At 34.5% G+C, this 26,579-nt stretch overlaps 1 protein-coding gene across 1 annotated transcript in view; it reads right to left on the reverse strand.

Moving 5' to 3' along the window:
• Positions 1-26,579, reverse strand: part of LOC5568122 (mucin-5AC) — a gene marked incomplete in the record, with an annotated part of 650,382 nt that overhangs the window by 68,350 nt on the left and 555,453 nt on the right. The window contains 2 exon segments of the mRNA XM_021840965.1: positions 16,855-16,896; positions 17,558-17,612. Coding sequence (XP_021696657.1) covers positions 16,855-16,896; positions 17,558-17,612 — 97 coding nt within the window.

Below are 26,579 nucleotides of genomic sequence, written 5' to 3' on the forward strand. Positions count from 1 at the left end.
AACATGCTTACGAATGCTCACGGAGGAAACTCAGTGAACTCTTCTAGAGTACGTTTTATTATGACTTTAAAGAATGATCGTTTGTAATATTTCTGTTTTTCCTTCAAATTTTGAATATGTTCAGAAGTATTATCGAGAAGTAATTTTTTAAAAACTTTGGTTGCGTGGAAACAATAAAAATTCAATTGTGATTTGATAGGGCACCATTTGCACTATAAAACTATCATAAAACCTTTACAGAGCCTGGACATTCTGCAATTAAGTAATTACAGAAATAAAATAAATTAGCTCTTTACGCGTGGAAAAGATGGATAAATTATGGAAAAAAAATACACATGCTCAAGTGAGATTCGAACCCTTTGACTTTGCGCTAGACGAGCGCTTTACCAACTAAACTATCGAGTAGCTCGGTAGTTTAGTTGGTAAAGCACTCGTCTAGCATATAAGAGTCGTGGGTTCGAATCCAACCTGAGCTCGTAGATTTTTATCATAATTACAACTACAATATGTTTTGTCCTGACATCCCTAAATGACGTGGTTTTTCCATGACCAATCATATCCAAGAAACAGAGAAACCACTATTGAGCATCACACGCAAAGCCTACACCACACCCATCGTAAGTAATGATAGAGCCGACAGAGTGTTTCATCATTCATAAATGCGGTATTTGTTTCGTCGTACTCGGGAAAACAATCCTCCACAAAAGCCGACAAAATCGTTCCCGCATTGCGTTGTGACAGGGCCTAAGAAGATTAGGAACGAGATATTTCATCAGTACCGAAAAACGGCAAGCTTTTGCTACGAAAGCTTCGTTTTTATGCGTGTTGTTTCCATTGTGGCAGCATTCGTCCGTTTGGCAGTACCAATATGTCGTTTTGGGAAATGATGTATTTCTGAAGGATTATTGGGGATCTCCGGCTCCGCAAAGCATTACACGCGATTGAGCCTAAGCGATAAATCAACTGATAGAAAGCATTATTTTTATTTTAGATATGTTTCTTCTATTAAAATAATCAAATTCGAACTATTTTGTCTCTATTTTACCTTAATTTGTGCCAAATTGCTCGATTTAGTTTCATGTTCATTTTTGTTCCAATTAATTTGCAATTCGGTCAAAACTATTATGAGTTTTGTGACAATTTTGACAAAATTCATTTTCAATTGGATTACAATTCGATTGCATGTTGTCTGAGTTAAGACAAATTTGATAATTGTCCTTTTAATTCAAATTCCGATTGATTTTACTCGAATGAATTTTTAAAAGAATTGAAATTAAATTTCGTTCAATTCCAGAAATTTTTTAATTTCATCTAAATTTTGCACGAATTTGTTCAAAGTTCTGTTTGAATTTGTTCCATAATGTATGTCAACTATACTTTTTTTTTTGAAAATTATGAATATTGTCAAAATATTGTTTGAAACTTTACTTAATTGATTTTGTTTTGTACGAATTTCAGCAGAATTTTTGATATAGGTTCACGCCAGTCAAAAGTCAGTTAAAGGTCAGTTAAAGATCAGTCGAAAACCAGTCAAAAGTCAGTCAAAAATCAGTCAAAAGTCAATCAAAAGTCGATCAAAAGTCAGTCCAAAGTCAGTCAAAAATCAGTAAAAAGTCAGTCCAAAGTCAGTCGAAAGTCAGTCAAAAATCAGTCAAGTCAGTCAAAATTCAGTCAAAATACAGTCAAAAGTCAGTAAAAAATCAGCCAAAATCAGTCAGTCAAAAATCAGTCCAAAGTCAGCCAAAAACAGTCAACAATCAGTCAAAAGCCAGTCAGCACTCAGTCAAACCAGTTCAAATTCAGTCTAAAACCAGTCAGAAGTCAGTCAAAAGTCAGTCAAAAGTTCAGTCCAAATTCGGTCAAAAGTCAGTCAGAAGTCAGGCAAAAATCAGTCCAAAGTCAGTCAAAAAACAGTCAAGTCAGTCAAAAGTCAGTCGACAGTTAGTCAAAATTCAGTCAAAAGTCAGTCAAAAAACAGCCAAAAGTCAGTCAAAAATCAGTCAAAAACCAGTCAAAAGTCAGTCAAAAGTCAGTCAAAAATCAGTCAAGTCAGTCAAAAATCACTCAAGTGAGTCATAAGTTAGTCAAAAATCAGTCAAGTCAGGAAATATTCAGTCAAAAGTCAGTACAAACTCAGCCAAAAACAATCAAAAGTCAGTCAGAAATCACTCAAAAATTCAGTCCAAAGTCAGAAGTCAGTCAAAAGTTGGCTAAAAATCGGTCAAAAGTCAGTCAAGTCAGTCAAAAGTCAGTCCAAAGTCAGTCAAAGTTAGAAGTCAGTCAAAAATCTGTCAAGTCAGTCAAAAGTTAGTCAAAAATCAGTCAAGTTAGTCCAAAACCAGTCAAAAAACAGCCAAAGTCATTCCAAAGTCAATCAAAAGTCAGTCAAAAATCAGTCAAAAGTCAGACAAAAATCAGCCAAAGGTAGGTTCAAATTCAGTCAAAGAACAGTTGAAAGTCAGTCAAAAGTCAGCCAACTCAGTCAAGTCAGTCAAGTTAGTGCTTAACTTTTTAACAGGTGCTTCGGAAATTGCAAAACCTTGTGATAATAAAATTGAGCATACTCGTAGTTTTCTGTCAAAATTTCATGCCAATTGCTCATAGGGCAATAATGTTATAGCATACCAAAGATGACCATTTTGCATGAAAAACGGCTTTCACTACTATTATTCTGAACACAACTCTATGTCTAAAACCGACCTGATTATTATGATTGAATTCTTTTTCAGTTGAGTCTGAAATAGGTGTGATTTAACAAATCTACATGAAGTTCAAGATTCGCCCTTTATGTTTGGCCCTTCTTTCAGCTGCGATTGATCGAAAACACGATCAAATTATAATAAAATGTCTTCATTATCAGACTTAAAGATTTTTTCACTTTTGATGACAACCGTGGATTACTCTTGGGAAAACTTTTCCCTTTCTCACACAGCAAACATGATTTTCCCGTTCGCAATTGCAATCGATTCTTCTCATCGAAAAGCGCTGACGTAAAATTGATATGCAACATGCCAGGCACACATGTACCGTCAGAAGTTTGTACATATACATACATTCATTAACTGGATATTCGTTTTGCGCTTAAAAGTTCGCAAGGCAATTATGAGTTCTGTTTGATCTTTCGACCTTGACGCTTGCTTTTACCGGAGCGAGCGACGAGGGCAGGATCAAACATGTCGCGCGTCGGTCTAGTAAGTGAAAAAGTGGCGTGATCGGGGAGTTCGGTTGGAGTAAGTGAAAAAGTGCCGCGATCGATAAGTTCTGTTTGATCTTTCGACCTTGACGCTTGCTTTTACCGGAGCGAGCGACGAGGGCAGGATCAAACATGTCGCGCGTCGGTCTAGTAAGTGAAAAAGTGGCGTGATCGGGGAGTTCGGTTGGAGTAAGTTAAAAAGTGCCGCGATCGGTTCGTTCTTTTTGATCTTTCGACGACCTTGACGCTTGCTCCTGGGCAGTGCGTCAAGAAAGCCCGAGCTGTCGTCCGTGTTTTTTTCGGGTCGCGCGCCTATTTTTTTTTTTCTGAGTGCTAGCCGAGCAAACGAGTGAAGCTGAAAGTGGATTGTGGCTGCTAAGTCAAGGATAACGGATCAATTGGTGAGCTCGTTTCATGCTACTATTTCTAATCTATAAAATATGTATGACTGCACATTTAATCGTTACAATGGTGGGATGTAAATATGATGTTTCAACAAACTATGGATGGTTCGTCACTGTGAGTGTCGACACAAACTATGATTCATGATTTATTTATGTTTAACATTTTTTTTCAGAACACCCCTTATATACCTTTATTTTTGTAATTAAAAAAACTTTGAATGGTTCGACACTACAAGTGTAGACTTGCGAAAGGTTCACTTTATTCAACAAACTTTGGATGGTTCGCCACTGTAAGTGTCGGCATAAGAATAAGAGTGTTCTATGATGTCCCAACCAATTGAGTCTTTTGTTTCTTTTCAAATGAGTAAAATATAATAACACATGCTTTCGTACTGACAGCTGTAGGAATGTTACATTTAGGTATTTGTTCAACAAACTTTGAATGGTTCGTCACCTCAAGTGTCGGCATAATTTTCCTCTACATAGAAATTATATGAACAATTATATTTACGTATAAGCATGTATATATCTCACAAATCATTGTTTATCATGGTCTAATCGCTTATCAAAGTGAATCCTTTGACCCAACGATCCTCCCCATTAACAAACATCCCTCCCAGTAACCTTTGTGGAGATGCAGAGGCAAACACGGTCTCCAAATAGCAAAGGTTACACACTAACATTCCTTCCCTCAATCCCACCTGACTGCAAGGACATGGCCGGCGCCGTTATTGACCTTGTATAAATAGAGGCACTGAATTATGCACACTGAAGAAGATTATGGCCAATCCCAGCTGAACTTCTAGTTGATTCTTTGTGCATTTTCACTGACTTCGGTCAATCACGGAATAGCAACCATTGATATGTGTAGTCAGTCTAAGCTAAGCTAAGCTAAGCTAAAAGTTCGCAAGGCAATTACTTCGTGTCTAAAGTGTACGAGGGGGATAGGAGACGAGGAAAATGAGATTTGAAACGCAATTATCGGGCATCGAATAAGGAAATATAAAGCGTATCGCATGTACAGCTCTGTGTGCGATTGCTGTCACAGTCACAGATAATGCAGGCGGTCGGAAATTTGATTGGTGGAAATGGGGAGGCGTGAAAGTTTTTCGTTTGATGCAGAGATGACTTTACTACGTCTATTGAACTCCTGCGACCTTACTGGAGTTCGGTGTGAATGAAACGTTCGAACTTCGCCGAAACAAATTTGTCTCTATGAAACAAACCACCCCACTTCTTTCCCAATCAATCAAAAATTACTAAAACAAATTGAGCGCGACACATGCTTCCTCCAATTTCAATCACCATTTCTATCGACGGATCAAGAACAGAAAGTGCTCCAATAGGCCCTTCCTTCCCATCCCACCTCGAACAAACTTCTGACAGCCGTCAATTCGGGTGCCTCGAAGGTTGCCTGCCTGCCAGGCGCTACGGATCAATTTCTTCGCTAATCCCCCCATCGCTCAGCAAACGGAAACTTGTTCGTCCTTTTACTGCCAAAGGACGGAACGGAAGATTCCAAGAATGGGGGAAGGGGGGATGACTTGGAGCAGAGCGAAACTGTCGCCCTTTTCATCATGGCTGGTTGATTTACGCTCATCGCGTGACGGCTGTCAACGTATTTGCCAAGGTGTGTATATTTGTAGGTGGTCTCAAATGGCAAAAGTGAGTAACAATTCAAAAGGACCAATCATCAGATTGTTGATTCAGAAAAAAATCGATGTAAATATTGTTCACCACATTTACTACTGCTACACGTTAATAATTGATTTTGCTCTAAAAACTGCCAAAAGAGTGGAAAAAATGATAAGTTTTAATGCTTGGCCTATTTTTGATTTTCAACCAGGCATTGGCCCTTTTTAGAGGCCAACTTGAATTTTGTTAGCGTGAATTTGGTCAAGGCTAGGCCCTTTTGTTTTCAATGAATGAGCAAGAGAGAGTCATTGGCCTCGCATCATGCTGAAGCTAATGACAGTTGCAAAATTTTCGATTGTAGGTCCTCTTGATGGAGAGAGACCGGTCATTGGCCATTTTAAGCAGAAAAACAATGCATGATTTGGAGAATTGCGGTTATTGGCCGTTTGGAAATCGAGTTTATAAAGGTATGTTTTATGATTATGTTAACTATGTTTGCATAGTTCGTAGATAGAGACACCATCGGATATTATCTAAACCCGATTTGTTTACAATTTATCATAACCCTTTAGATTTGTCACGCTAGATTTGAGAAACCACTCTTCCCTTCTCTACCCTTGTTTTTCTACAAAAACTGAGAAAGACAGACCACCTACAAATATATACACCTTGGTCTTCGCTTAGGCAAAGAAAAAAAAAGAGACACGGAAAAGTTCTGATTGACTGATAACACAGCCGATCAAATTCATTACACTGTGTTTCCCGTACTTTTTTTTCTCAATGCGACTTTTTAGTGGGGTGGATTTAAGGTGGGCGTAAGGACGATGTAAGGTGGGTGTAATTGCCTTTTCGATGATCGATGATTGCGCAGCGGCGCGGTTTTGCGCTCTTTAGATGTTCGTGTCAAAGTAGTTTATGGAAATAGAACTTGTACAGCCGGAATCATGAAGACAGGCATGACTTTACGTGACTATCGCCGCGCTAAATGGGGGTGTCGAAAATGATCAGTTAAGAATGACTGGATGTCGCGTGATGCGGCACATCCTGCTGTGATTTGAGAGACAATTGTTGTTTGCGAGGTACTGATTTTAGCTTATGGTTCCTTTTACGACCGAAATTCGGATTAACGATCCATTCAATAATCAATCAAAATGTTAATAATAATGTTGGTTCTCTTATAGTTTTATAGACCAATGTTTAGCCTTAAGTCAGTTAAAAACTACGACAAAACCTTAAATGTTTCTTGAGAGTATCTTCTTAGGGTCTCAAATAAGACAATAATGATGTTGTGGACAAATTTTGTGGGCCTTTAAAATCTAACTCATGTTACTCTTGTTCAATGGCAACACTGTTCCAGAAAATATATTAAATAATTAAAACTACAACAACATAACAAATTTCAATGTTCAGTTTTTTGAAGTTCATTTGAATCTACTCACTCCATCATCAGTGGGTAATAATGACCCATCTTTAAGATTTAAGCCGAAAATAAAATCATTTTGATTTCCGAGCTACGAAAAAATATACAAAATTCTAAAGTGTACCCCGTCTAATAACGGGGTTCGGTATTAGAGGGTTAAACGTAACGCCTAAAGAAAATTTAAAGAGTTCTTTCAAAAACGATTTTTGCGAAAGTTTTTGAAGAAAATTTTATGTTATAACACTGGAAATGTTTCCAGGAAAAATCCAAAATTGTGTTTCTGGATAAATTTCTATAAAACTACTAGAAATAAAAATCTTTTAAAATTCCAGGTCATATTTCTTGAGAATTATCATCCACTAGGAACTATTGAATTAATGGCAGGAAAGCCGCTTGGCGAAATTTAGAAAAAAAAACGTTAGCAAATTATCAAGAAAAAAAAAACCGAGGGAACTTAATGTACAACCCTAGAGAAAGCTAAGGATGCATTTTCAAATGGATTGCTGAAACCTATTCTGAAAATTTCCTCAAAAAAACTCTTGGAAGAATTTCTAAATGATATCCACGAAGAGTTCCTGGTGCAATTGTTCCAAGTATGCCTCATAGTAGGTGTGCCAGTTTTGGCGGATACTGCACCAGTATTCGCCACGATTTTAATTTTGGTTCCTTAATTCGCCACCAACGTTGATTTCTTATGGAGGGTGGCGAATCAGGAGCACCATGGCGAAAAATAGGTGCAGAGGAGCAAAATTTTAAGGAAAATGATTTTTTTTCTATTATTTTCTGAAAAAATTTTGCGGTTTCCAAGAATGTTTCCGTATCATTTTAAAGCAGTTTAGCGAACACTAATCAATTGGCAACCATATATGTCGTAAAACGGTAAATAATCCGGGGTGGCGAATAACTGGTACATGGTGAATACCGGTACACCTTCCCTATTCCTGAAAATAAAAATAAATTAATGAGAGAAGTCTTGCCAGAATTTCTACAATATTTCTAACGCAAAATCTCACATGACTTCACAAATCGCAACACTGTTCCAGAAAAATATATAGCACTATATATTGAAAGTCTCAGCTAGATAGTTTATTTGAATCTTTAGTAATGACAAAGTGGGCAATAAGTACTAATAAAAGTATTATTTATTTTTTATTATTTTATCTTTATTAAGGAGACTTTCAGCCAGTGGCTGGTTCGTCTCCGTTAGACTAATAAAAGTCTTATAAAGTTCAAAATAACTTGACTGGCAATACTCAATATGTTAGTATAAGTTCATCCTGATTCGATCTGAAACCTCTGCAAGGCAGCAAATTTGAATTTTCGGGAGAGTTAAGTGAAATTAAATGCCGTGCATGGTCAGTACCAAAAACTGATGATGATAAAATTATTATACTAATTGGCAACACTATTCAGAAAATCATATTATATCGAATCTGCTGCGAGATAGATAATTTTAATGTTGAGCAGAGTAAGAGAATGGATCAAGGGCTGCCCTACATAGTTTGGCTGTTGATACACAACCATTTTTTAAACAATTCAATATTACTTCATAAAAAAAATTAATGAAATTTGACACACAGTTTAATGAGGTTCTGAGATATTTGAACTTATTAACCTTCCAGTAGTCACGTGGTTGGCCACCGTCAGAACCACCACGCTGCTGTTGTGATCGAAAGGAGAGGTTTTTTTCACCAGTGTTGTACAAAATACAACAGCGCGACGACTGAAGTGTTAAACAAGGTTTGATTTGCAACGTTTTCTAGAAGAACTCCTGGATAAAATTCGAAAAGAATATTTGTAAGAATTGTTTAAAGCATTTCTAAAAATGACCTTTGATAAATCTATGGAAGCTCTCCTGTGAATGTTTTTCTAAGGAATAGTAGACTATAAAAAACAATTGTTAAACATCCAAATAAAACTCATGGGAAAGTTCTTTCACAGACGATTTATGTGAAAGTTATTCAAAAAATTATATGCTAAATCACTGGAAGGGTTGCCAAAGATCAAAAAATTGTATTTCTGGATAAATTCCTGAAAAATTACAAAGAAATTTGGAAAACCCTTAAAAAACTCAAGACATGTTTCTGAGCGGTGAACTAGCTGAAGGAGAAAAGTTTAACAACTACGGTTAAAAATAAGTCTAAAGAAATATGAACCAATTTTTGCAAAAGTATAGGAACATTTTGAAGGATTTTTTGGATAAAATTCAGTAGAAGCTTTTTAGTTATTGGCATAGTAGCAGGAAAGACACCTAGGAAAATTAAAAAAAAATCCTTGGAAAAATAAAGATAAATAATCTGAATGTACTCCTAAATAGTATTCTGGAAAAATCTGGAGAAATTTCAGAATGAATTGCTGAGATAATTTTTGAAGATTTGCCTTAAAGAATTTCTAAAAAAAATCTTGAAGGATTTTTTGATGTATAAACACAAAATACTTCTGAAAATAAAAACGAAAAACTGTAACAATTCTTTCAGGAATTTCTACAGAATTTCTAACGCAAAACTTCGGCTATACTGGAGATTCGACTAGATTTTCTTGCAACAGATTAGAGATACTGAACTTTATCGATAACTAGCTTATCCAACGTGGCTAGTCACTAGGGTGCGGCTTATTTTTCGAAAGTTCTCAAACCAAGAGTTCGCGTGTTCTTATAAATTCAAATACACCCGATTCTGTTTTTGCACGGATTTTTTTTACACGGCCGTGCAAAAAAAGTTTCCATACAAATTTTTCCGGCAAAACCTTAGTTTTGCATGAAACGTCGAGAAATGATGTTACTTTTTTTACACGGTTTTTGAAATTTTGAACTGAAAACTTTTTTTGCACGGTACGCATCCCCCGTGCAAAAACAGAATCGGGTGTAACATAAAAAGGGGAACCTCAAATTCTGAGCCAAAAAATTGAGATTTAGGGGTGGCGCAAGTGATGTGAAGGTGAATTTTCAAGTTATGAAACATGACCTTCAGTAAAGTTTTCATAACTTTGTCATTTTCGCACCGATTTTGAAGCTCTTAGCATCATTCTCTTCAGCATTAAATTTATGAAAGTTTGTAGAATATCAAATTTGTCTAAAATCATCATAAAAAAGTAGTTTTCTACAAATTTTTCCTCTTTTTATTAAAAAAAGCACTTTTGTTTGACCATAACTTTATGAATATGTGCGATTCCAAATCTTTTTACATGCTTCTGAAGCAATTTAGTAGTTTCTAAACTGTGTAAACAACCAATTAATTTTAAAAATAAGTTTCAGCTTAGTTATTTAACAACAATCTGCTCAGAACATGAATTTTCAACAAAAGATACTATAATTTTCAATTTTTGTCGATTAATTATTAATAGTTAAGCTGAAATAGTTTTCTCATTTGTTAAACTTTGAGATAGGTCTGTGAAACAATTTTTCATAAATTTTATCACAAATATGTTAAAAAATATATATGCACTATTCAACTGTAGCTAAAACAAAATGCTTTAAAGACTTCACTTCAATAGTAAAAATGTAATTTGTGGCGAAAAAAAAAACAATTCGAAGAAATTTGATTTGTCCATTGAAAAATCATGTTTTTGGGTAGATTTTGTTAAATAACTAAGTCAACACAATTTTTAATTAAATTTGTTGTGTACACAGTTTTAAAAACAACTACATTTGCGTCAAAAGCACGTAAAAAGATTTGGAATTGAATGAGTTTTTATGAAGTTATGTCCAAACAAAGAAGATTTTTTTTAGTAAAAAGTTTCCTTTAGAGAAAATTACTTTCAAATAAGACTTTCATTTTGGACAAAATTGATATTTAACATACTTTTGATAAATTCAATTTGAAGAATGATGCTAAAAGTTTCAAAATTGATTATAAAATAACAAAGTTATTAAGACTTCAGTGAAGGTTATTTTTCATAACTAGAAAATTCACATTCACTTCGCTTGCGCCACCCCTCTAAATCTTAATATTTTTGATTCAAAATTTGAGGTATCCCTTTTCTCTGTGATTTGAATTCAGAAGAACAAACGAACTTTTGAGAACTTTTGAAAAATATGCGTATTGACGGAAATGGAAAGCGTATCAATATGTTACTTAGATATAAAGATTACTAAAAAGAAAATTAGTCATAGTATCGACATCTTCGTTTCTTGAATTTTCTTGACTTCCCTGCGCATAAAGTAAAATCGGACAAAAATCAATTCGTTACACATTCCACCCTAATGTATGATCCAAGTTATACAATGAGCTGCTTCTGCTTAAATGCTGTTGTAGTGTTCCATATTGAAGTCTTTCTCGAAGAACGTTATACTGTTCCCTAATTTCAACAAATGTTGTAGTGTTCCTTCTTTTGTGAAATGTTTCACATGAAACATTTCAGAGCGTAACTGACAGACAGACAACTCTGGGGTTTTCACGAAACGGCTCAAATGAACTGTCTTGAAGAACTTTGACAGTTCTTCTATGGAAGAACCCAAATTTCTATCTCTTATGGTTCGCGAGTTATGATTTTTGTTAACAAAAATTTTAGGGTGGTACTGAAAAATCAATTTTTTCTTGATAACTTTTTATGCGATAATTTCTCGCATAAACTTTGTTCCGAACACTTTTAGAACTTTAGATTGCGCAACTCCGAACAAAGTTTTTGGGAGAAATTATCGTATAAAAAGTTATCAAGAAATAACTCCAAATCGGTTGTTATAAAACATTGTAGAACATTGTGTAGTCCTAAATACGTCAGCAAAAAAGGTTATGGGCTGATCTCGTAAACCATGTGGGCTACCCTAATTTCACATCAATGAAAACAATCTCTGAAAAATATGGAGAAACTTTGCCAAAGACACCATATATCTAAAATTGACGGTTTAGGCGCAATCATTTTGGTCTTCCTAGATATGGCTTTGGGACCAATGTGCATTGAGAGCTGAACGATCATCAAAAGAAGGAGACGTGTAGATAGGCGTACGTCCCTCTTCCTATCATGTCCATGCATGGTCTTGAAGAGAGATCGGAGTATATGAACATAGACTTTTGATTTGCTATAACTTTGTTTTTGCTTTATACACTATATTATTTTTAAACATCCAAGAGTCCAGTTCATGGTGAACTGCAGTATATTTTAACAATTACCGTAAACTTAATCTTCTGAACTCATATCAGACTGATGTGCATCATACGGTATAAAAACTATTGAGAACGAGCAAATTTAGTGTATGAACAAAGACTTTTAATTTGCTATAATAATTTGCTTTATACACTAGAAATTTTTACATTTAGGACTCAAGTTCATGATGAACTACAATATATTTTAATTCCCGTGTCGAAACGTCGGGCAAATAAATAAGCCGTTGTAAAAATTAAGACTGCGTAGCCGAAAAGCATAATTGACTACAATATATTTTACTATCATCACGATTTGCAATAACTATGAGTCTTTTCATTCAATTGAAAAATAATGACAATTTCAGACCTTAGTGTCCACCAAAATAACCTACGAGTCATCACCTAAAAAATATTAAGAAAAAAAAACTTAGTTAAACGTTACCCAAAGTTCCCTTAAAAGTATTAGATTGTTTCATTCATTCTTCAGAAGATCATTTAAGGATTCGTCCAATCATAGCACTAAGAATTTTAAATTTAGAAATTTTCACAAAAAAATCCTATGGAATTCATTTGAGGATTTAATTAAAAATTCTTGTAGAGTCCCCAAGAATTCATTTGAGGACTTCTCTTGGAATTCCGACAGTCTTCTCCAGAAATTGCTTTCTGAATGCATCTAGGCATTTCTAATAGATATTTTCCATGTTTTTTCAGAATTTACTTCAAAGATTTTTTATGGAATTATCTCCAGTAATTCAAGGGAAGTCTTTATTACTTTAATAAGCACATCCTCCAATGTAAAAGCTTGTTTCATTTTTCTATGACCCCTGTTTCTCCATAATTTTCGGAAAAATATGTCAGCATGTATGAGCTAGACTTTTCGTTTACTATGACCGTGCTATTTGTTTCAAACACTATGGACTGCAGTGCACAATGATCTGTAGTATACATGGAAATAAATTATGCTTTAAGGATCATATTGACATATCAAAAGCGTGCAATTGCTTTTGAAATTTGTCCAAAAATTCTAACCGAGATTCCCAGCAGATCAATTTTGGAGTTCATTAAAAAAACTCTTAGTTGCTGAGTTATCCCAAATTGTCTTAAAATATTTGATTTCGTCGTTCATCCTTCAGTAGATCATCAAAGGATAGCACTTTGAATTTTGAATTGAAGCATGTCCACAAAAAATTCTCCAATAATTTCCTATAGAATTCATTTGAAGATTTCACTTAAAATTCTTCCAGAGTCCCCAATAAATTGCATTTTTTGTTCTATGACTCCTGCTTCTCCATAATTTTTGTTAAAGGAGGTCAGGAAGTATGAGCGTAGACTTTTCGTTTACTATAATTGGCTTCAAATAGAGTAAGGTGGGGTAAAAGTTCCACCTTAGTGGTATAATCAAAGTTTCCAGGAAAACAATAGCAGTTAAAACAAAACAAATACCATACAGTGAACCTTCAACATATTGGCTATAATTTTGCTGAACAAACTTGTGTTAAAATATTTACCCATTTTTAGTTATAACAGTTTCAAAATTGATTGTCTTATTCGAACTTTTGCCCCAACGGTGGGGCAAGAGTTCGAATCTAATGTGGGGCAAAAGTTCGCTGGCGAAAACACAAAATATCGATCCTTTTATGACAGACATATTTTACACCAGCCGTAAACTTAATTTTGAGAAAAAAAAACACTAAATTTTCATCAAAAAAATGCCCAAAACCGAGTTAATTGTAATATACTTAAAAATAGCAGTTTTTCACAAGACTAAGTGGAAATGTAAAATTTTTGTAGCAGTTTTCACACGATCACACAAATTTAACTGAATTTGAAGATAATATGTGGATTTGCAAATTTTGCCGTGATTTTATACATGGGTCGAACTTTTGCCCCACTATGGGCCAAAAATTGTTTTCAAGCATAACTAATACACCTCAAAGCAACCTTATGATAGGCCTAGAAACGCCCTTACATAAAATATTGAAAAAGATTATATCTTCAATTGGTTCCATGCAACGAAAGTTTGACCAAAAATTACAATATTCACGTCGAAAAACTACAAATAGCCATAACTTTTCCAAATCTCAATAGATTTTTATGATATTTGGATTGGAAGTCTCTTACTTGAATAGCATTCGAACCACCATGACATTTATATGATTTGTTTTGAATTGAGCTAGAAATCTTAAAAAGAAACACTTACCCCACTCGAACTTTTGCCCCACTTTACTCTACTTTATTTTTTGCGAATATCATGCATGTAGGACTACAGCGCATAATGAACTGCAGTATACATAAGCAATGGTCATGACATTTATTTTCTGAGCTCAAATGGTATTTACATATATCATACCTTAAGAAGCTTATGTATCAACCTACAAAGAGCGAGCAATGGCTAAAAGTAACTATAAACTACTCATAGAAGGAGCACCTAATTCACCACGAATACTACCAGGCCAAGATCCAAATAAAAGCTGTGGATTAAAATATTTTGAACTTTGTTAAAAGAAAAAAAAATAGGTCAGTAACAAAGCATTTTTACAAACAATATGCGTAGTCCCAAACATTTTCATTTGCCAACAATCGAACTAGTGAAATAGTAGGCACCAACTAACAGTAGTTATTTTTCGCTTATGAAATTTCTTACACTACTGAGAGCTAAACGATCATCAAAAGAAAAAGACGTGTAAATAGGCGCACGTTCCTCGGCTCCCCTTATTATGGTACACTATAATTTTCATAAACATACAAGATTCTAGTTCATGATGAACTGCATTATATTTTAACAGTTATCGTAAAATTAATCTTCTGAACTCAAATGCAACTGATATGCATCATACGATAAAAAAAAAACTATCGAGAACAAATAATGGTAAGATATTTCGTGTATTAGCATTGACTTCTAGTTTGTTATAACCGTGCTGTTTACTTTAAACACTAGAAATGTATGAAAGACTCAAGTTCATGAAGAACTACAGTATATTTGAACAATGGTCTTAAAATTGACCTTCTGAGCTTAAAAGAAACTGAAATAAATTATACGATAAGAAAACTATAAAGCAATTACTAGAAAATTAGTTTTACACTGTTCTTTAGGAGAGAGCATATGTGTGCATCACGAACACTACTATGATAAGTGCGAAACAATACATATGGAGGAGAAAACACTCTACTTTATTCAAAAAATAATAAAAATTACGCAAAAGTCAGTTAAAAAAAAAGCATTTTTGCATTCACCATTCACCCTGTCATAGCCAATTATATTTCCCGACAATCCAGCGGAAGTGTAACTCGTGTAACTCGTGTAACTGCAGGCAGCAACTAACAGTAATCAGTTTTTCGCTCATGAAATTTGATACACTAAGGAGTAGTGTTTGGCCCGTTGAATCTGTTGCTTGCTCCCTTGTGGGCGAGCGACGGAATCCGGATCAATTGTGGTTGGTTTGTGTAGTAATCGCACTATCGGTATCGATCATCCGTGTAAATGCTTTCGTATCCATTTCAAATCATATCTTTATCGTTTACCAAAACGAATCCTTTCGCATATCCAAAATCCCAGTGTTTTCTTGTGGAAGTGCAGAGGACTCCTCGGCTTCTATAAAGCAAGTTACACGTCAACATTCCCTCCCATCCTTGAATTGACCTGCATTCGGATGCAGCCGGCGCCGTTATTGTTTGTTATAATAATGAGAGCACCAGTACTTACACATTGAAGATGCTACTGATCCCGAATAATGTCAGTTGGTTCCCTGTGTAAATACAGCTGTTCTTGCAATCACGGAGTAGCAACTGCGGGCGGTTAATCATGCTTGTGCTCATGCTCATGAAATTTGATACACTAAGGTTCGATTTCTTCACCTTTGCTTAAGCCGTAAACCACGTTTGCCCATATGGTTGAACTAGGTTTAAGGCCTAAGCGGGGTGAAGAAATCGACACTAAGAGCTAAACGATCACCACACGAACGTTCCTCTGTCGTAAAAAAAGGTCGGAATGTAGACTTTACATTTTCTTTAATCGTGTTGTTTGATTAATACACTATAATTTTCGTAAAAAATCAAACTCGTTCATGATGAACTGCAGTATATTTTGTTGTTTGTTTTGTTTGTTTGCTTTGAACACAATAATTTTTTGCTTGTAGCACTCAAGTTCATGATGGACTAGATTATATTCGAACAATGGTCCTAGAATTTACCTTCGAGTTCTAATGAAACTGAAATAAATCGTACGATTAGAAAACTACTTATGGTGAGCAGTTACTTGAAAATTATGTTGAAACTGTTCTTAAAGAGAGAGCATATAATGCATTACGAACACTACTATGATAAGCGCGAAACAATACTTATGGAATTGAAAACATTCTACTTTGATAAAAAAATATGAAAAAAATTACGCATAAATCAGTCAAAATAGAGCATTTCCGCAATCACCATTCCCCCAGTCGTAGCCAACTAAATGTCCCGACATTTAACCGAAAGCTTAACTCGTGCAACAGCAGGCAGCAAGCAACTAACAGTAATCAGTTTTTCGCTCATCAAATTGACCAACATTGAGCGACGCAAATCGACCACGAGAAAGAAAAAGGACGTGTAAACGGACGGACGGACAATATTTGCGTGGATTCGATCCGAGAGCAATTTCGCATTCCAGACACGGAAAAACTAACGGTTAGAGGTTGCAGAAAAAACATAACGATTCAATGCAGGTACGGGTACGATGCTTCCAAAATGCGAGAGCGCACGGAGGAGTAAACAAACTAGGAGGCAGGCACATTCGTTTGTTCGGGTTTTTTCTTCTATGTTATTGTGTACTTTTTCTGCAAATCAAATTTTGCGCATGCAAATTTGTTTATGAATTGTTTTATGTTTTTGCTGAACTCGCAGCAGCTTGGATTAATCGTGTTGTTTATGCTGTCACATTTTTACGTTTCAAACTAGAAGTTTCTTCTTTGTGAGGTGTGTTTTTGAAAGGAGATAACTGCAGACAACTAGTATGGCGGGTTGGTGATAATAGTAGTAGTAGTTAAAGCATGTATAGCAATAGATAGAAGCATTTCTTCTTTTTTTTTTGGGAACATATCTTCTGTTGGTCATGAAACTGTTCTAGGAAATGTTAAGTTTGCTCACCGAGGGGAGGAGCCGTGACGGTGCCTGGCTTCGTCAGAAAAACTGTTTTTCATGTTGATTTGGTTTTTTGGTGTTGAGTCGGAGTTGAGGGACAGTTGAGCAACACACAGGTGTTAGGTCGGTTTTCGAGAACGTTCACGTAAAATCGATAAGAGATTTGTTTTGCGTGGTTGGTTCGTTGGTGATATTTTTTGTTTGGTAGGTCGAAACAATGGAGGGAAAACAAGAAACAAGAAGAAAAGAAAGAAGAAAACACTTTCTGTAAAACAACGCTATAAACAGTAGCTGCAAACTCGGCTTTAGTAGAAAAATCGTTCAGTTCTTATGACGGTAGAGGGCGAACCAGTAGCATTAGGGAGAGAATATGTACAAAAATTGACAGAACACAGTGGAAAGTAGAACAGAAAAACTAGCTAAATATACGTTTTTGAAGAGAGAAGAAAACCGTGCTAAATCGAAAACTAAATCATACTGAACACTAGTATGGTTGAAGTGTTTTCCGTTCACCAAAAACTAAATCTAGAAAGCAATAAAAATAATAATAGAAATTGGAAGAAAAATCTAAGAAAATGTAACAGACACAATCGAAATAGAGAGAAAGCGAAACAGAAAACGATAGAGCTACTGAAATGGTTTCCAACGAAACAGAGAAAAAAAAACTAGAGAAGAGGATGAAAGAAACAATAGAGAAATAGGCACTTACCGCTCGAAACAGCAGGAACTTTTTTACTTTGAACTCGTGCGGTTGCATTATTGACCTACGGTTGCGGTTTTTTTTTTTGTTTTGGTTTTGGGGATGCACAGATTTTTTTGTTTCAAATTGTTTTATTGATATGATTTTTTGGTTTTGGTGTGGGTGTCGGTGTGGTTGATTGTTGTTGTTGGTGGTGGTGGTGTGTGGTTGAAGAAAAACGAAAAAGAAATCGATTAAATGCATTCAAGAAACGGGGGTAACATTTAGAGAGCAAAAGTCGGGGATTTGGGGATTTTGGGGGTTGGTTTAGATAGGGGTTTGGGGAAATAGGAGCAAAAACCGAAAATGTTCATCTTTCTTTTAACTAAAATCATGCAGTTGCAGATATGACTACCAATAGATGGCGACTCTCGATCATGATGTATTATTTTGTTTTGACGCATCATGATTGAGAGTCTCCATCATTATAGAACTAAAAATAAATGGTATTTAATTTGTTGATCCACCTCGGCGTCCGTACCTTCCTAGGAAAGAAGAAACAATTATGATTTAAAATAAACTGGCGTCCATTCGGTTGAGCTGAAAATAGTGAAAACTAATAACTCCATCATGTCAAACAAGTACGACGTTGCAATTTTCCAGTGGCAGGTCATTAGTTTCCATTCCGTCCGATTGATGGAATTATCCAATTATGGAATTATTATGGAATTATAATTATGGAGAAAATCCTCTGGAAATGTGAAATTATATTTGCGCAAAATGTGTTTGTTGGTTTGGTGCTGAGGTACGCTAAGTAGAAATGAGCTTGGATCGTAAATAGCGATAAAAAGAGATCAAACGAAGGTGTTTCCATGAGAGCTGATAAAATATAGCTTTGTTTGATTTGATGGAGCGTTTGATGTCTGGGCAGACGGAACTGCTCGATTGAAATCAACAATGAAAGTTTATTTTGGTGATAACATATCTTGGATCTGTTTGAAGGATTTACTAATAATTATATATCAATTCACAACGAACAGTAGTAAACATATTCGAAGAAGTGTTTTTTTTTGTTATATAATTTAATTTTGGTGATAACATAAACAATCTCTGTTTGAAGAATTACTAATGATTGTAAATAAGTTCACAACGATCAGTAGTATACATATTCAAAGTGAATCAGTTTTTTTTTTAATTTTGATGATAAAACTTTATTTTGGTGATAACATAACTAAAGTCTGTTGGAAGAATTTACTAATTTCGTTAAGATACTTTCATCCTAACAATGAATCAAATCTCGAGTACAGCATATTCAATTTGCTTTGGATAAATATCACGACGAACAGCAGTATGCCGATGTATCAACATATTTGACACCTTACCGTCCCTTAACTGTGGGCAGCAAGAGCTATTATGCGATTTCAATAGTGTACTGCGAACTTTAGTATGACATGTGGCAGCAGAATGATCTAAGTTTCTTTTTTGTTCTGACATTGTTTACTCAGTGAGATTTTTCTAAGTGATTTCTAAGAAAATTAATCACAGATGCAATTTGTTTTGCAGTATTTTTGAAATGGTTCAGTTATATTTGATCAAATTGCGGTAAAAAACAAAAAAAAAAACATCCTAAACAACATTTTGCATAGCTCATTCAAACCCATAATATATCATGAGATGGGAACAATTTTGAAAGGATTTGTGAGATGATTTACTAAGGGAATATCTACAGGAATTTTCAAAGAAATATCCGAAAGCATTTCTTAAAGAATAAAAGCAATTTCTTATGCTATAGTGGGATTTCTAGAGCGGCTTCCGGAGAAAATCCTGAAGAGATTTCTGATGGAATTCCTAAAAGAATTTTCGAAAGAATGAGTAAAGGATATTCTGAAGAAATTCCTATAGGAATTTTAGGAGGAACTGCTAAAGGAATTTCTAAATGAAAAAATAATTCTAACGAATTCCTAAAGCAATTTCTGATAGAATTTCCAAAGAAATTTCCGAAGGAATTCTTATTTTCGAAGGGACTTCTAAGGAATATCCGCAGGAATTCATAAGGAATTTCAGACGGAATTCCTAAGTAATTTCGGACAGAATTCATAAGGAATTTCCGAAGGAATTTCCGAAGGAATTCCTGAATGAATTTGCGAAGAAATTCTTTAAAAAAAATCTAACAAACTTTTAAAAGAATTTCTTAACATATTTCCGAGTGAAAAAATGGATGAAATTTCAAAAGAGATCCCTTAAAAAAAATCTGAAGAATTTCTTGTGGATATATGTTTTAAAATTCTTTAAAAATGTTGAAGGAATTTTTAAAAATAAAGAAATATATGAAGAAATTCCTGTAAGAACTTATAAACCATTATATATCTGAAGGGTATTTTATAAATAATTCCAGATTTCTTCCAGAATATTTTTACGAGTTCATTCAGAATATTTTTATAGATGATGCGTCAAAAATTTCTTAGTGATTTTTTCGAAGTTCCGTAATGAATTCATTGAGAGCCCTTTCTGCAGAAATAAATTTTGAAGTTTCTTAGGAAATAATAGAGTTCAAAAATGTCTTTAATAATCTTTACAATTCGTTATATGTTCCCTCAAAAATGTCTGAACTTTTGATAGTAATTGCTTAAGGCTAAGTAGCTCGTCATTCGTTTTGGCAACAATGATGAATTTTCAGCTTGCATTTCAAAGTGATAAAACTCAGTCTTGATAGTATATATTGACTTGAAAAAATATCACTGTACGCGCTAACATGCATAAAGTATGCTGATACTTTTTAAGCTGTGTCAGTGCAAAACCAACTGATTTTCTTTGATTCGAAATCGTGAGATGAATGAGCAACAATCATCAACGACGCGTACAAATTTCAATGACGGCCTACGTCGCCTTAAGAAATTCATTTACAAATTTCATAAAAAAACAAGATTGTGTTAAATTAAGTACATTAAGATTTTTTGGATTTTTTTTTTCAAATTTTCTTCTAAACTTCTGAGTTATTCACGCAGCGAACTGGACTATCGAATTTCATACATTTTGCCTTATGAAAGGTGGAACGATTATTGCAATACGAACGCTTCATGTATCGTTTTAGCATCACTCCACATCAAGGTGTCGATAGGCGCGTGGTGTACGCTTGGGCCTATCGATCGCAAGGTTCTTAGTTCGATTCCAGGTTGCCGCGTAAACGTTTTTTTCTTTTCAAATTCTGGTTTCATAAGGCAAATTTATGAATTTCAACCCGATTTCTTGTGGCGAATTTTCATAAGGGGTTCCTATGTTTATCGACAGTCCATTTGCCTGAGTCACCAAGGATTCAAATCTCACCTAAACACGTGGATTTTTTTTCTTTTCATGATTTCACTTAAAATTTTCAAGAAGAAATTCGAAATTCATTAAGACAGTTTTGAACAATTTTGAAAATAATTTCCTAATAATTTACCACGGGAATATCTGGAGGAATTCTCAAAGAAATTTCTAAAGAAATTGAAGCAATTTCTAAATGCATCTTCAGTAATTCCGGCTTTAGTATATTTCGTCGAATGACATTTGGTCGAATGACGGTTGGTCGAAAGTACATTTGGTCGAATGGATATTTTGTCGAATACTTTGGAACAATTATTTTGGTCCAATGACATTTAGTTGAACGTAAATTTGATTGAAAGCTTATTTTAAAATGGTTTATTGACAGATCACTTGGTAAAACTGATTATTACAGTTAACTTTCCCTTACTCGATATCGAGTTAGAGAACCATTGTAAAAGTTGGTTTTCATGGCTAACTCGATGGTCCCTTGGATCGCAGTTGCATTGTGTTCTGTAACTTGTTACCTCCCTAACTCGATGGTCCCTTCAATATCGAGTAAGGGAGAGTTAAGTGTATTTTCAAAGTTTTGAAAAGTTGGTAAAATAACTTTTGTATAATCTGAAAAATTAACTGTTGTTGAATAAAAAATAGAACAATTTATGTAGTCTTGTTTTTAAATTTCATACATCTTTTTATTTGTAATTTGAAGTTATGCCAAAATCTAACATTTCCATGATAAGTCAAATGAACTTTTAAGAAGAAGTTCTTTTTGTACGTTGACTGAAATATTTAGCTCTAGTGAATTTATTATTCATTGAAAATGTCATAATTTTTTAAAATACTGCTCTACAACTTATATGATTACTTAACGATTTGAACATTATGTTATTATTATTAATTTTTCTTTTGAAATGTCAACGTTCCTCGTAATGAACTGCTGATCTTTATCTGATGGAAGCATTCGGAGAGAGTGTCGGGTTCTTTCTTTGAATTCCGGGGAAAGATTTTTGAATGCTGAAATCAGAATTGAAAAGGGCAGGAAAAAATCGCTTCAAGGGAAACCTTTATGGCAAAGTGAATTTTAGTTGTCGCTAACTCTACTTATCATCAATTGGCTTATTGAGATTTCCAGCTTAATAACATTCCTCAAGCAAATTTATGGCTCGATTGACAGTGGCGACTAAATTTGGCTTGCTTCCATTTAAGATCAGTTTATCTAGAATCGCAGAACGTGCCTGAACGAAAAAGCAGCGTTTTTGGAACGTCAGAAACGCAAGAGGTTGATGAATATGTGCTTTCTGTTGCAACTAAGCCTTTTCGACCAAATGTCTATTCGATGAAATTTCCGTTCGATCAAATGTACTTTCGACCACATGTCATTCGACTAAATATCATTCGATCAAATGTCTTTCGACCAAATGTCATAGATCCAGTAATTCCTAAAGGAATTCTATGCAGTGGAATTTATGAATCGATTTTCGAACAAATTCCTACAGAGATTTCTGACGGAATTCCTACAAGATTTTTTTAAATAATTCCCTAAGTATTTACAGAATGAATTTCTAAGGACATTTCTTAGCAAAATCCAAAAGGTATTTTTGAAGGAATTCCTCAACAAATTTTCGAAAAAAGAAATGAATTTCTAGAGGTATTTTTTTAAGAATATCCAAAGAAATTTTTATTTGAGTTTCAGAAGGAATTCTTAGAGTTGTTTACAAGCTTATTCCTAAAGGATATTCAGAAGAAATTCCTTAGGGATTCCTAGAACAGTTTCCAGAAGGAATTTTTGAAGGAATTTCGGAACATTGAGGAGCCTGAATTTAATGGTTGTTGGTGTTTTAAATTTTGCTAAAAAATTGAGAAATTGCCTGTTTCTGTTTGGTCTGAAATCATTTTGCGGCATTATTTTTAGTGAAATCTTTTATCAAGAAATTTGTCCTTAAAGAAATTCCAAACAAATCGAACTTAAAAAAAATAAAGCCTCAGGCAGAAATTTCAGAATAAAATTTACCTAATGAACTAAACAAAATAATTTCTAAGCAAATTTCAAAGAAATTCATGAAGACTATTCTAAAAAAAATGTAAGGATTTCCTAATTGATTTACCAAGGGAATATCGGAGAAAGAACCCTCAAATAAATTTGTGGAGGAATTATTGAAGCAATTTTTAAATGAATTTCTTCAATAATCTCAAAAGGAATTTCTGGAAAAAATCTATGCATTGGAATTTAAGGCGAAACTGGATTGGATTTCCATGTTCGGCTTTCACGATTTTTCATATTTTTTTGGTTCATTATTTCCAAAATCGGTTTTCGTCGAAAGATAGAGGAAGGTTCAAGGTATCTACTGAATTTTTTTCCTAGTGGAAAATGTTTTCCGTTTTCGAGATTACCATTTTCCTGTGAAATTTTTTTGATTTCCCCTGAGCCAACTTTTGGCTTTGCACGCCGATATCTCGCAAAGTTGATATGGAAACGCAAAATTTGGAACTCGTCGAAACCTGGGGAATTTTACAAGGAAAATAATCGCCGAAGACACTATATGTGAAAAATGCGTTTTTCGCGAGATTACCATTTTTCTAGGGAGCGTTCCACGGAAATTTTCATCACCCAGCAGTATCATACGCATGCGTGTATGTGTAAAACAAGAAACCAGCAGCAGATGACCGGTTTGCTCGGTCGATTACGGACGGCACAAAACGGAGAACGAAAATCATCAAGGACGGGTGGGATATTTGAACAGATTCCTGCGGCAGCAAACACATTTTAGCCATAGACTGGCGGATTGATGCAATGAGAGAGTTGGCATCATTCCTTCTATACTCGTTTGCCTGTTACAACCGTACAACCGTTGTCAATTTGTTTGGCTCTATAAAATCATCATTCGCAAGTCTATAGAAATAGTGGCTATACTCGCTATTTGCATTGCGTTGAAGCGTGAGCGTAACTTCTATTTTGAGCAAATCGATTTACTCTGTAAAGGATTTATTAACGTGAATATCAATAATTTGCAACAAGATTGTTCATGGTGGATCAGATTAGATTATATTCTTAGGTATTCAATGGCTATAAATTCAAAACTGCTAGTTTTGAGTACAACCAAGAAACACATACGAGAAGCAAATTGTTTCTAAAAATGGAGGAACTGTTGAGGACAACGAAAAATACTGAGATTTCCTTTCCACTTTTGGTCGATTTACAAATAATGGGGATAATTTAAGTAACATAAGACAGTCTGTTCTATGTTGTTTTCTGGATTAGTAATGAATGCTCAGGAATACTGAACCAATAATTCTGGCAGTGACATATATGATTTTTGCAAATATAAAGAAATACTGGAATAGTTTATTGATGAATTTTTATCACATAATGTTTAATATGTGCAACATGGGATTCAGATTCACTGTGAGTTTCTTCAATAATTTTCAAACTATTCGTTATTGTTTCGAGCTGCTGGAATAATATTTAAGTAAATCGGTAGTTCTCAAACTTTTCGCGGACCTCTAAAAGTGATTGAGAGATCATCAGCACCGAAAGCTTTTGAAAACTTTTGAAATATTCATTGTGAATCAACATAAACCTTTCAAAGACTCACCTAAATGTTTTGTCTGTAACCCACCACAGACGATGCAAGAATTCTTCCAACACCATTCGAAGTTCACTAAAAATCTTACCAAGAGTCATTCAAACATCTTAGTAACGTTTGATAAGCAATTTCTAAATGATCATACCACAATCCAACAAAAATCAGTTGGTTGAGAAGATTTCAACAAAAACTACCGACAGAAATTTTTCAAAAGTTTTTACAAGAGTATCCACAATCAAGATTAACCCGAGAAACGTTGTAAATTTGTTTTACAAGATGTGAAATATTTTTTCGGGTATACCCAAGGCTTCTACAAAAATCCGCGAAATCAAAATATCTAATGATTCCATCTCTGCAACCTGCTTCGAATATACTAAATTACTTTTCTAATGAGCTTTTAAGGAACCAGATAACAGCCATTGGAAAAATTCGTAAAACTTTTCATCATTAACTCTAAAAAAATCTTGTCCGATATCCGTCAAGAATTATCCTGATGGAAATAGTGAAGAATCTCATTTTGTTCTTTTAAATCCCGTCAAAATTTCGCTGAGGAACTGCTCAGAAGCTTTTCTAAAATCTCATCAAGAAGCTGGTGAAATCTGATAAGGATTAGGCCAAGAAAAATATGCCAGGAATTTTCCAATAACAAAGCTATAGAAATGATGTTCATTCTGTTTTTTAGTTTGCTCTAAAAACATGCAAATTTTTAGCATGAGCATGAGCATGAGCATAGGGTCTTCCATAGCCGAGAGGTTAGAGTGCACGGCTACAAAGCAAAGCCATGCTGAAGGTGTCTGAGTTCGATTCCCGGTCGGTCCAGGTTCTTTTCGTAAAGGAAATTTCCTTGACTTCCCTGGGCATATTCTTCTTTCTGGCATTACGTCCCCACTGAGACAGAGCCTGCTTCTCAACTCGACTGGTGGGATTCGAACCCACGACCCTCAGCTTGGTCATGCTGAATAGCTGCGCGTTTACCGCTACGGCTATCTGGGCCCCGCCACACGATATACAAATGCGAAAATGACAACTTTGGCAAAGAAAGCCCTGAGTAAATAACTGAGAAAGTGTTCATAAAAACACTAAGCTGAGCAGCAGGCTCTGTCCCAGTGAGGACGTAATTCCAAGTAGAAAAATGTGATCGAGTCCTTTTAAATAACGATCACTTGCAAAATAAGCGATGTTTAAAATTCCTCTTATTTACTTATCAATTCAAAACTGACAGTTATATAAAACAGCTTCGCGGACCCCCTGAGAAATCTGCATGGCCCCCTAGGGGTCCACGGACCACCGGTTGGGAAACTCTGAAGTTAATAGGAAGGATAATTTTGACATTATTTATAAATGTTACAATAAATTACAATATTTTCAAATTATTGGTACCTAATAAAATCTTCTGAGAGTAATATTGAAAATAAATATGGAAGTGTTGAGATTATTTCAGAGTTTTTAGAAGAATACGAGATTATCTTTATTTTTTGATGTATGATCGAAACTATAGATTAGATATTTGGGGGATATAAGAATGTTTAAGGCTTATGACAATTTTTTTGATAATTTTTAAGTTAATTGTGAATAACGTGGTATTTTTGGGATATTTTCGGACGATTTATTAATGATAACAACTCTTAGGATAATATTTACAAGATATGGGAACGCTTGAGAATTACATGGGACTCTCCGATTCTTGATTTTTTTGAGGAATACAGGTATTTAGATTTTTTTTTAATTGGTGAGAGGACGAAAAATCTAAGAGAATATTTGAAAGGAATGAGAACATTTGAAAATATTTTTCAAGTTATTTAAAGAAAGCGGTGTATTCTGACAATATATCTAACGACTTGGTGAGTGATCAATACTTCTGAAAAAATATTTTATCGTATTAGAAAGATATTTCTGATATTATTTCTGAGATTTGTCTTAAACCCTTTGAAAATAATCAAGACATTTGTTTTCAACATTCAACTTTGACCAAATGTATCCAAAGAATCTTTTAGAATTAGGACTCATCAAATATTGAGAAATATTCTTAAGGTTGTATTTAATCCTCAATTCGCTCAGAAGTATTTTCTGAATTTCTCATCAACATTCAATTTTTTTGTGAAATTCTTCCAGAAATCAAAGCAGTAACCAATAATTCATAAACAAAGGAATAATATACTTTAATC

This window comes from Aedes aegypti, chromosome 2, assembly GCF_002204515.2.
Source record: "Aedes aegypti strain LVP_AGWG chromosome 2, AaegL5.0 Primary Assembly, whole genome shotgun sequence".
Lineage (NCBI taxonomy): Eukaryota > Metazoa > Arthropoda > Insecta > Diptera > Culicidae > Aedes > Aedes aegypti.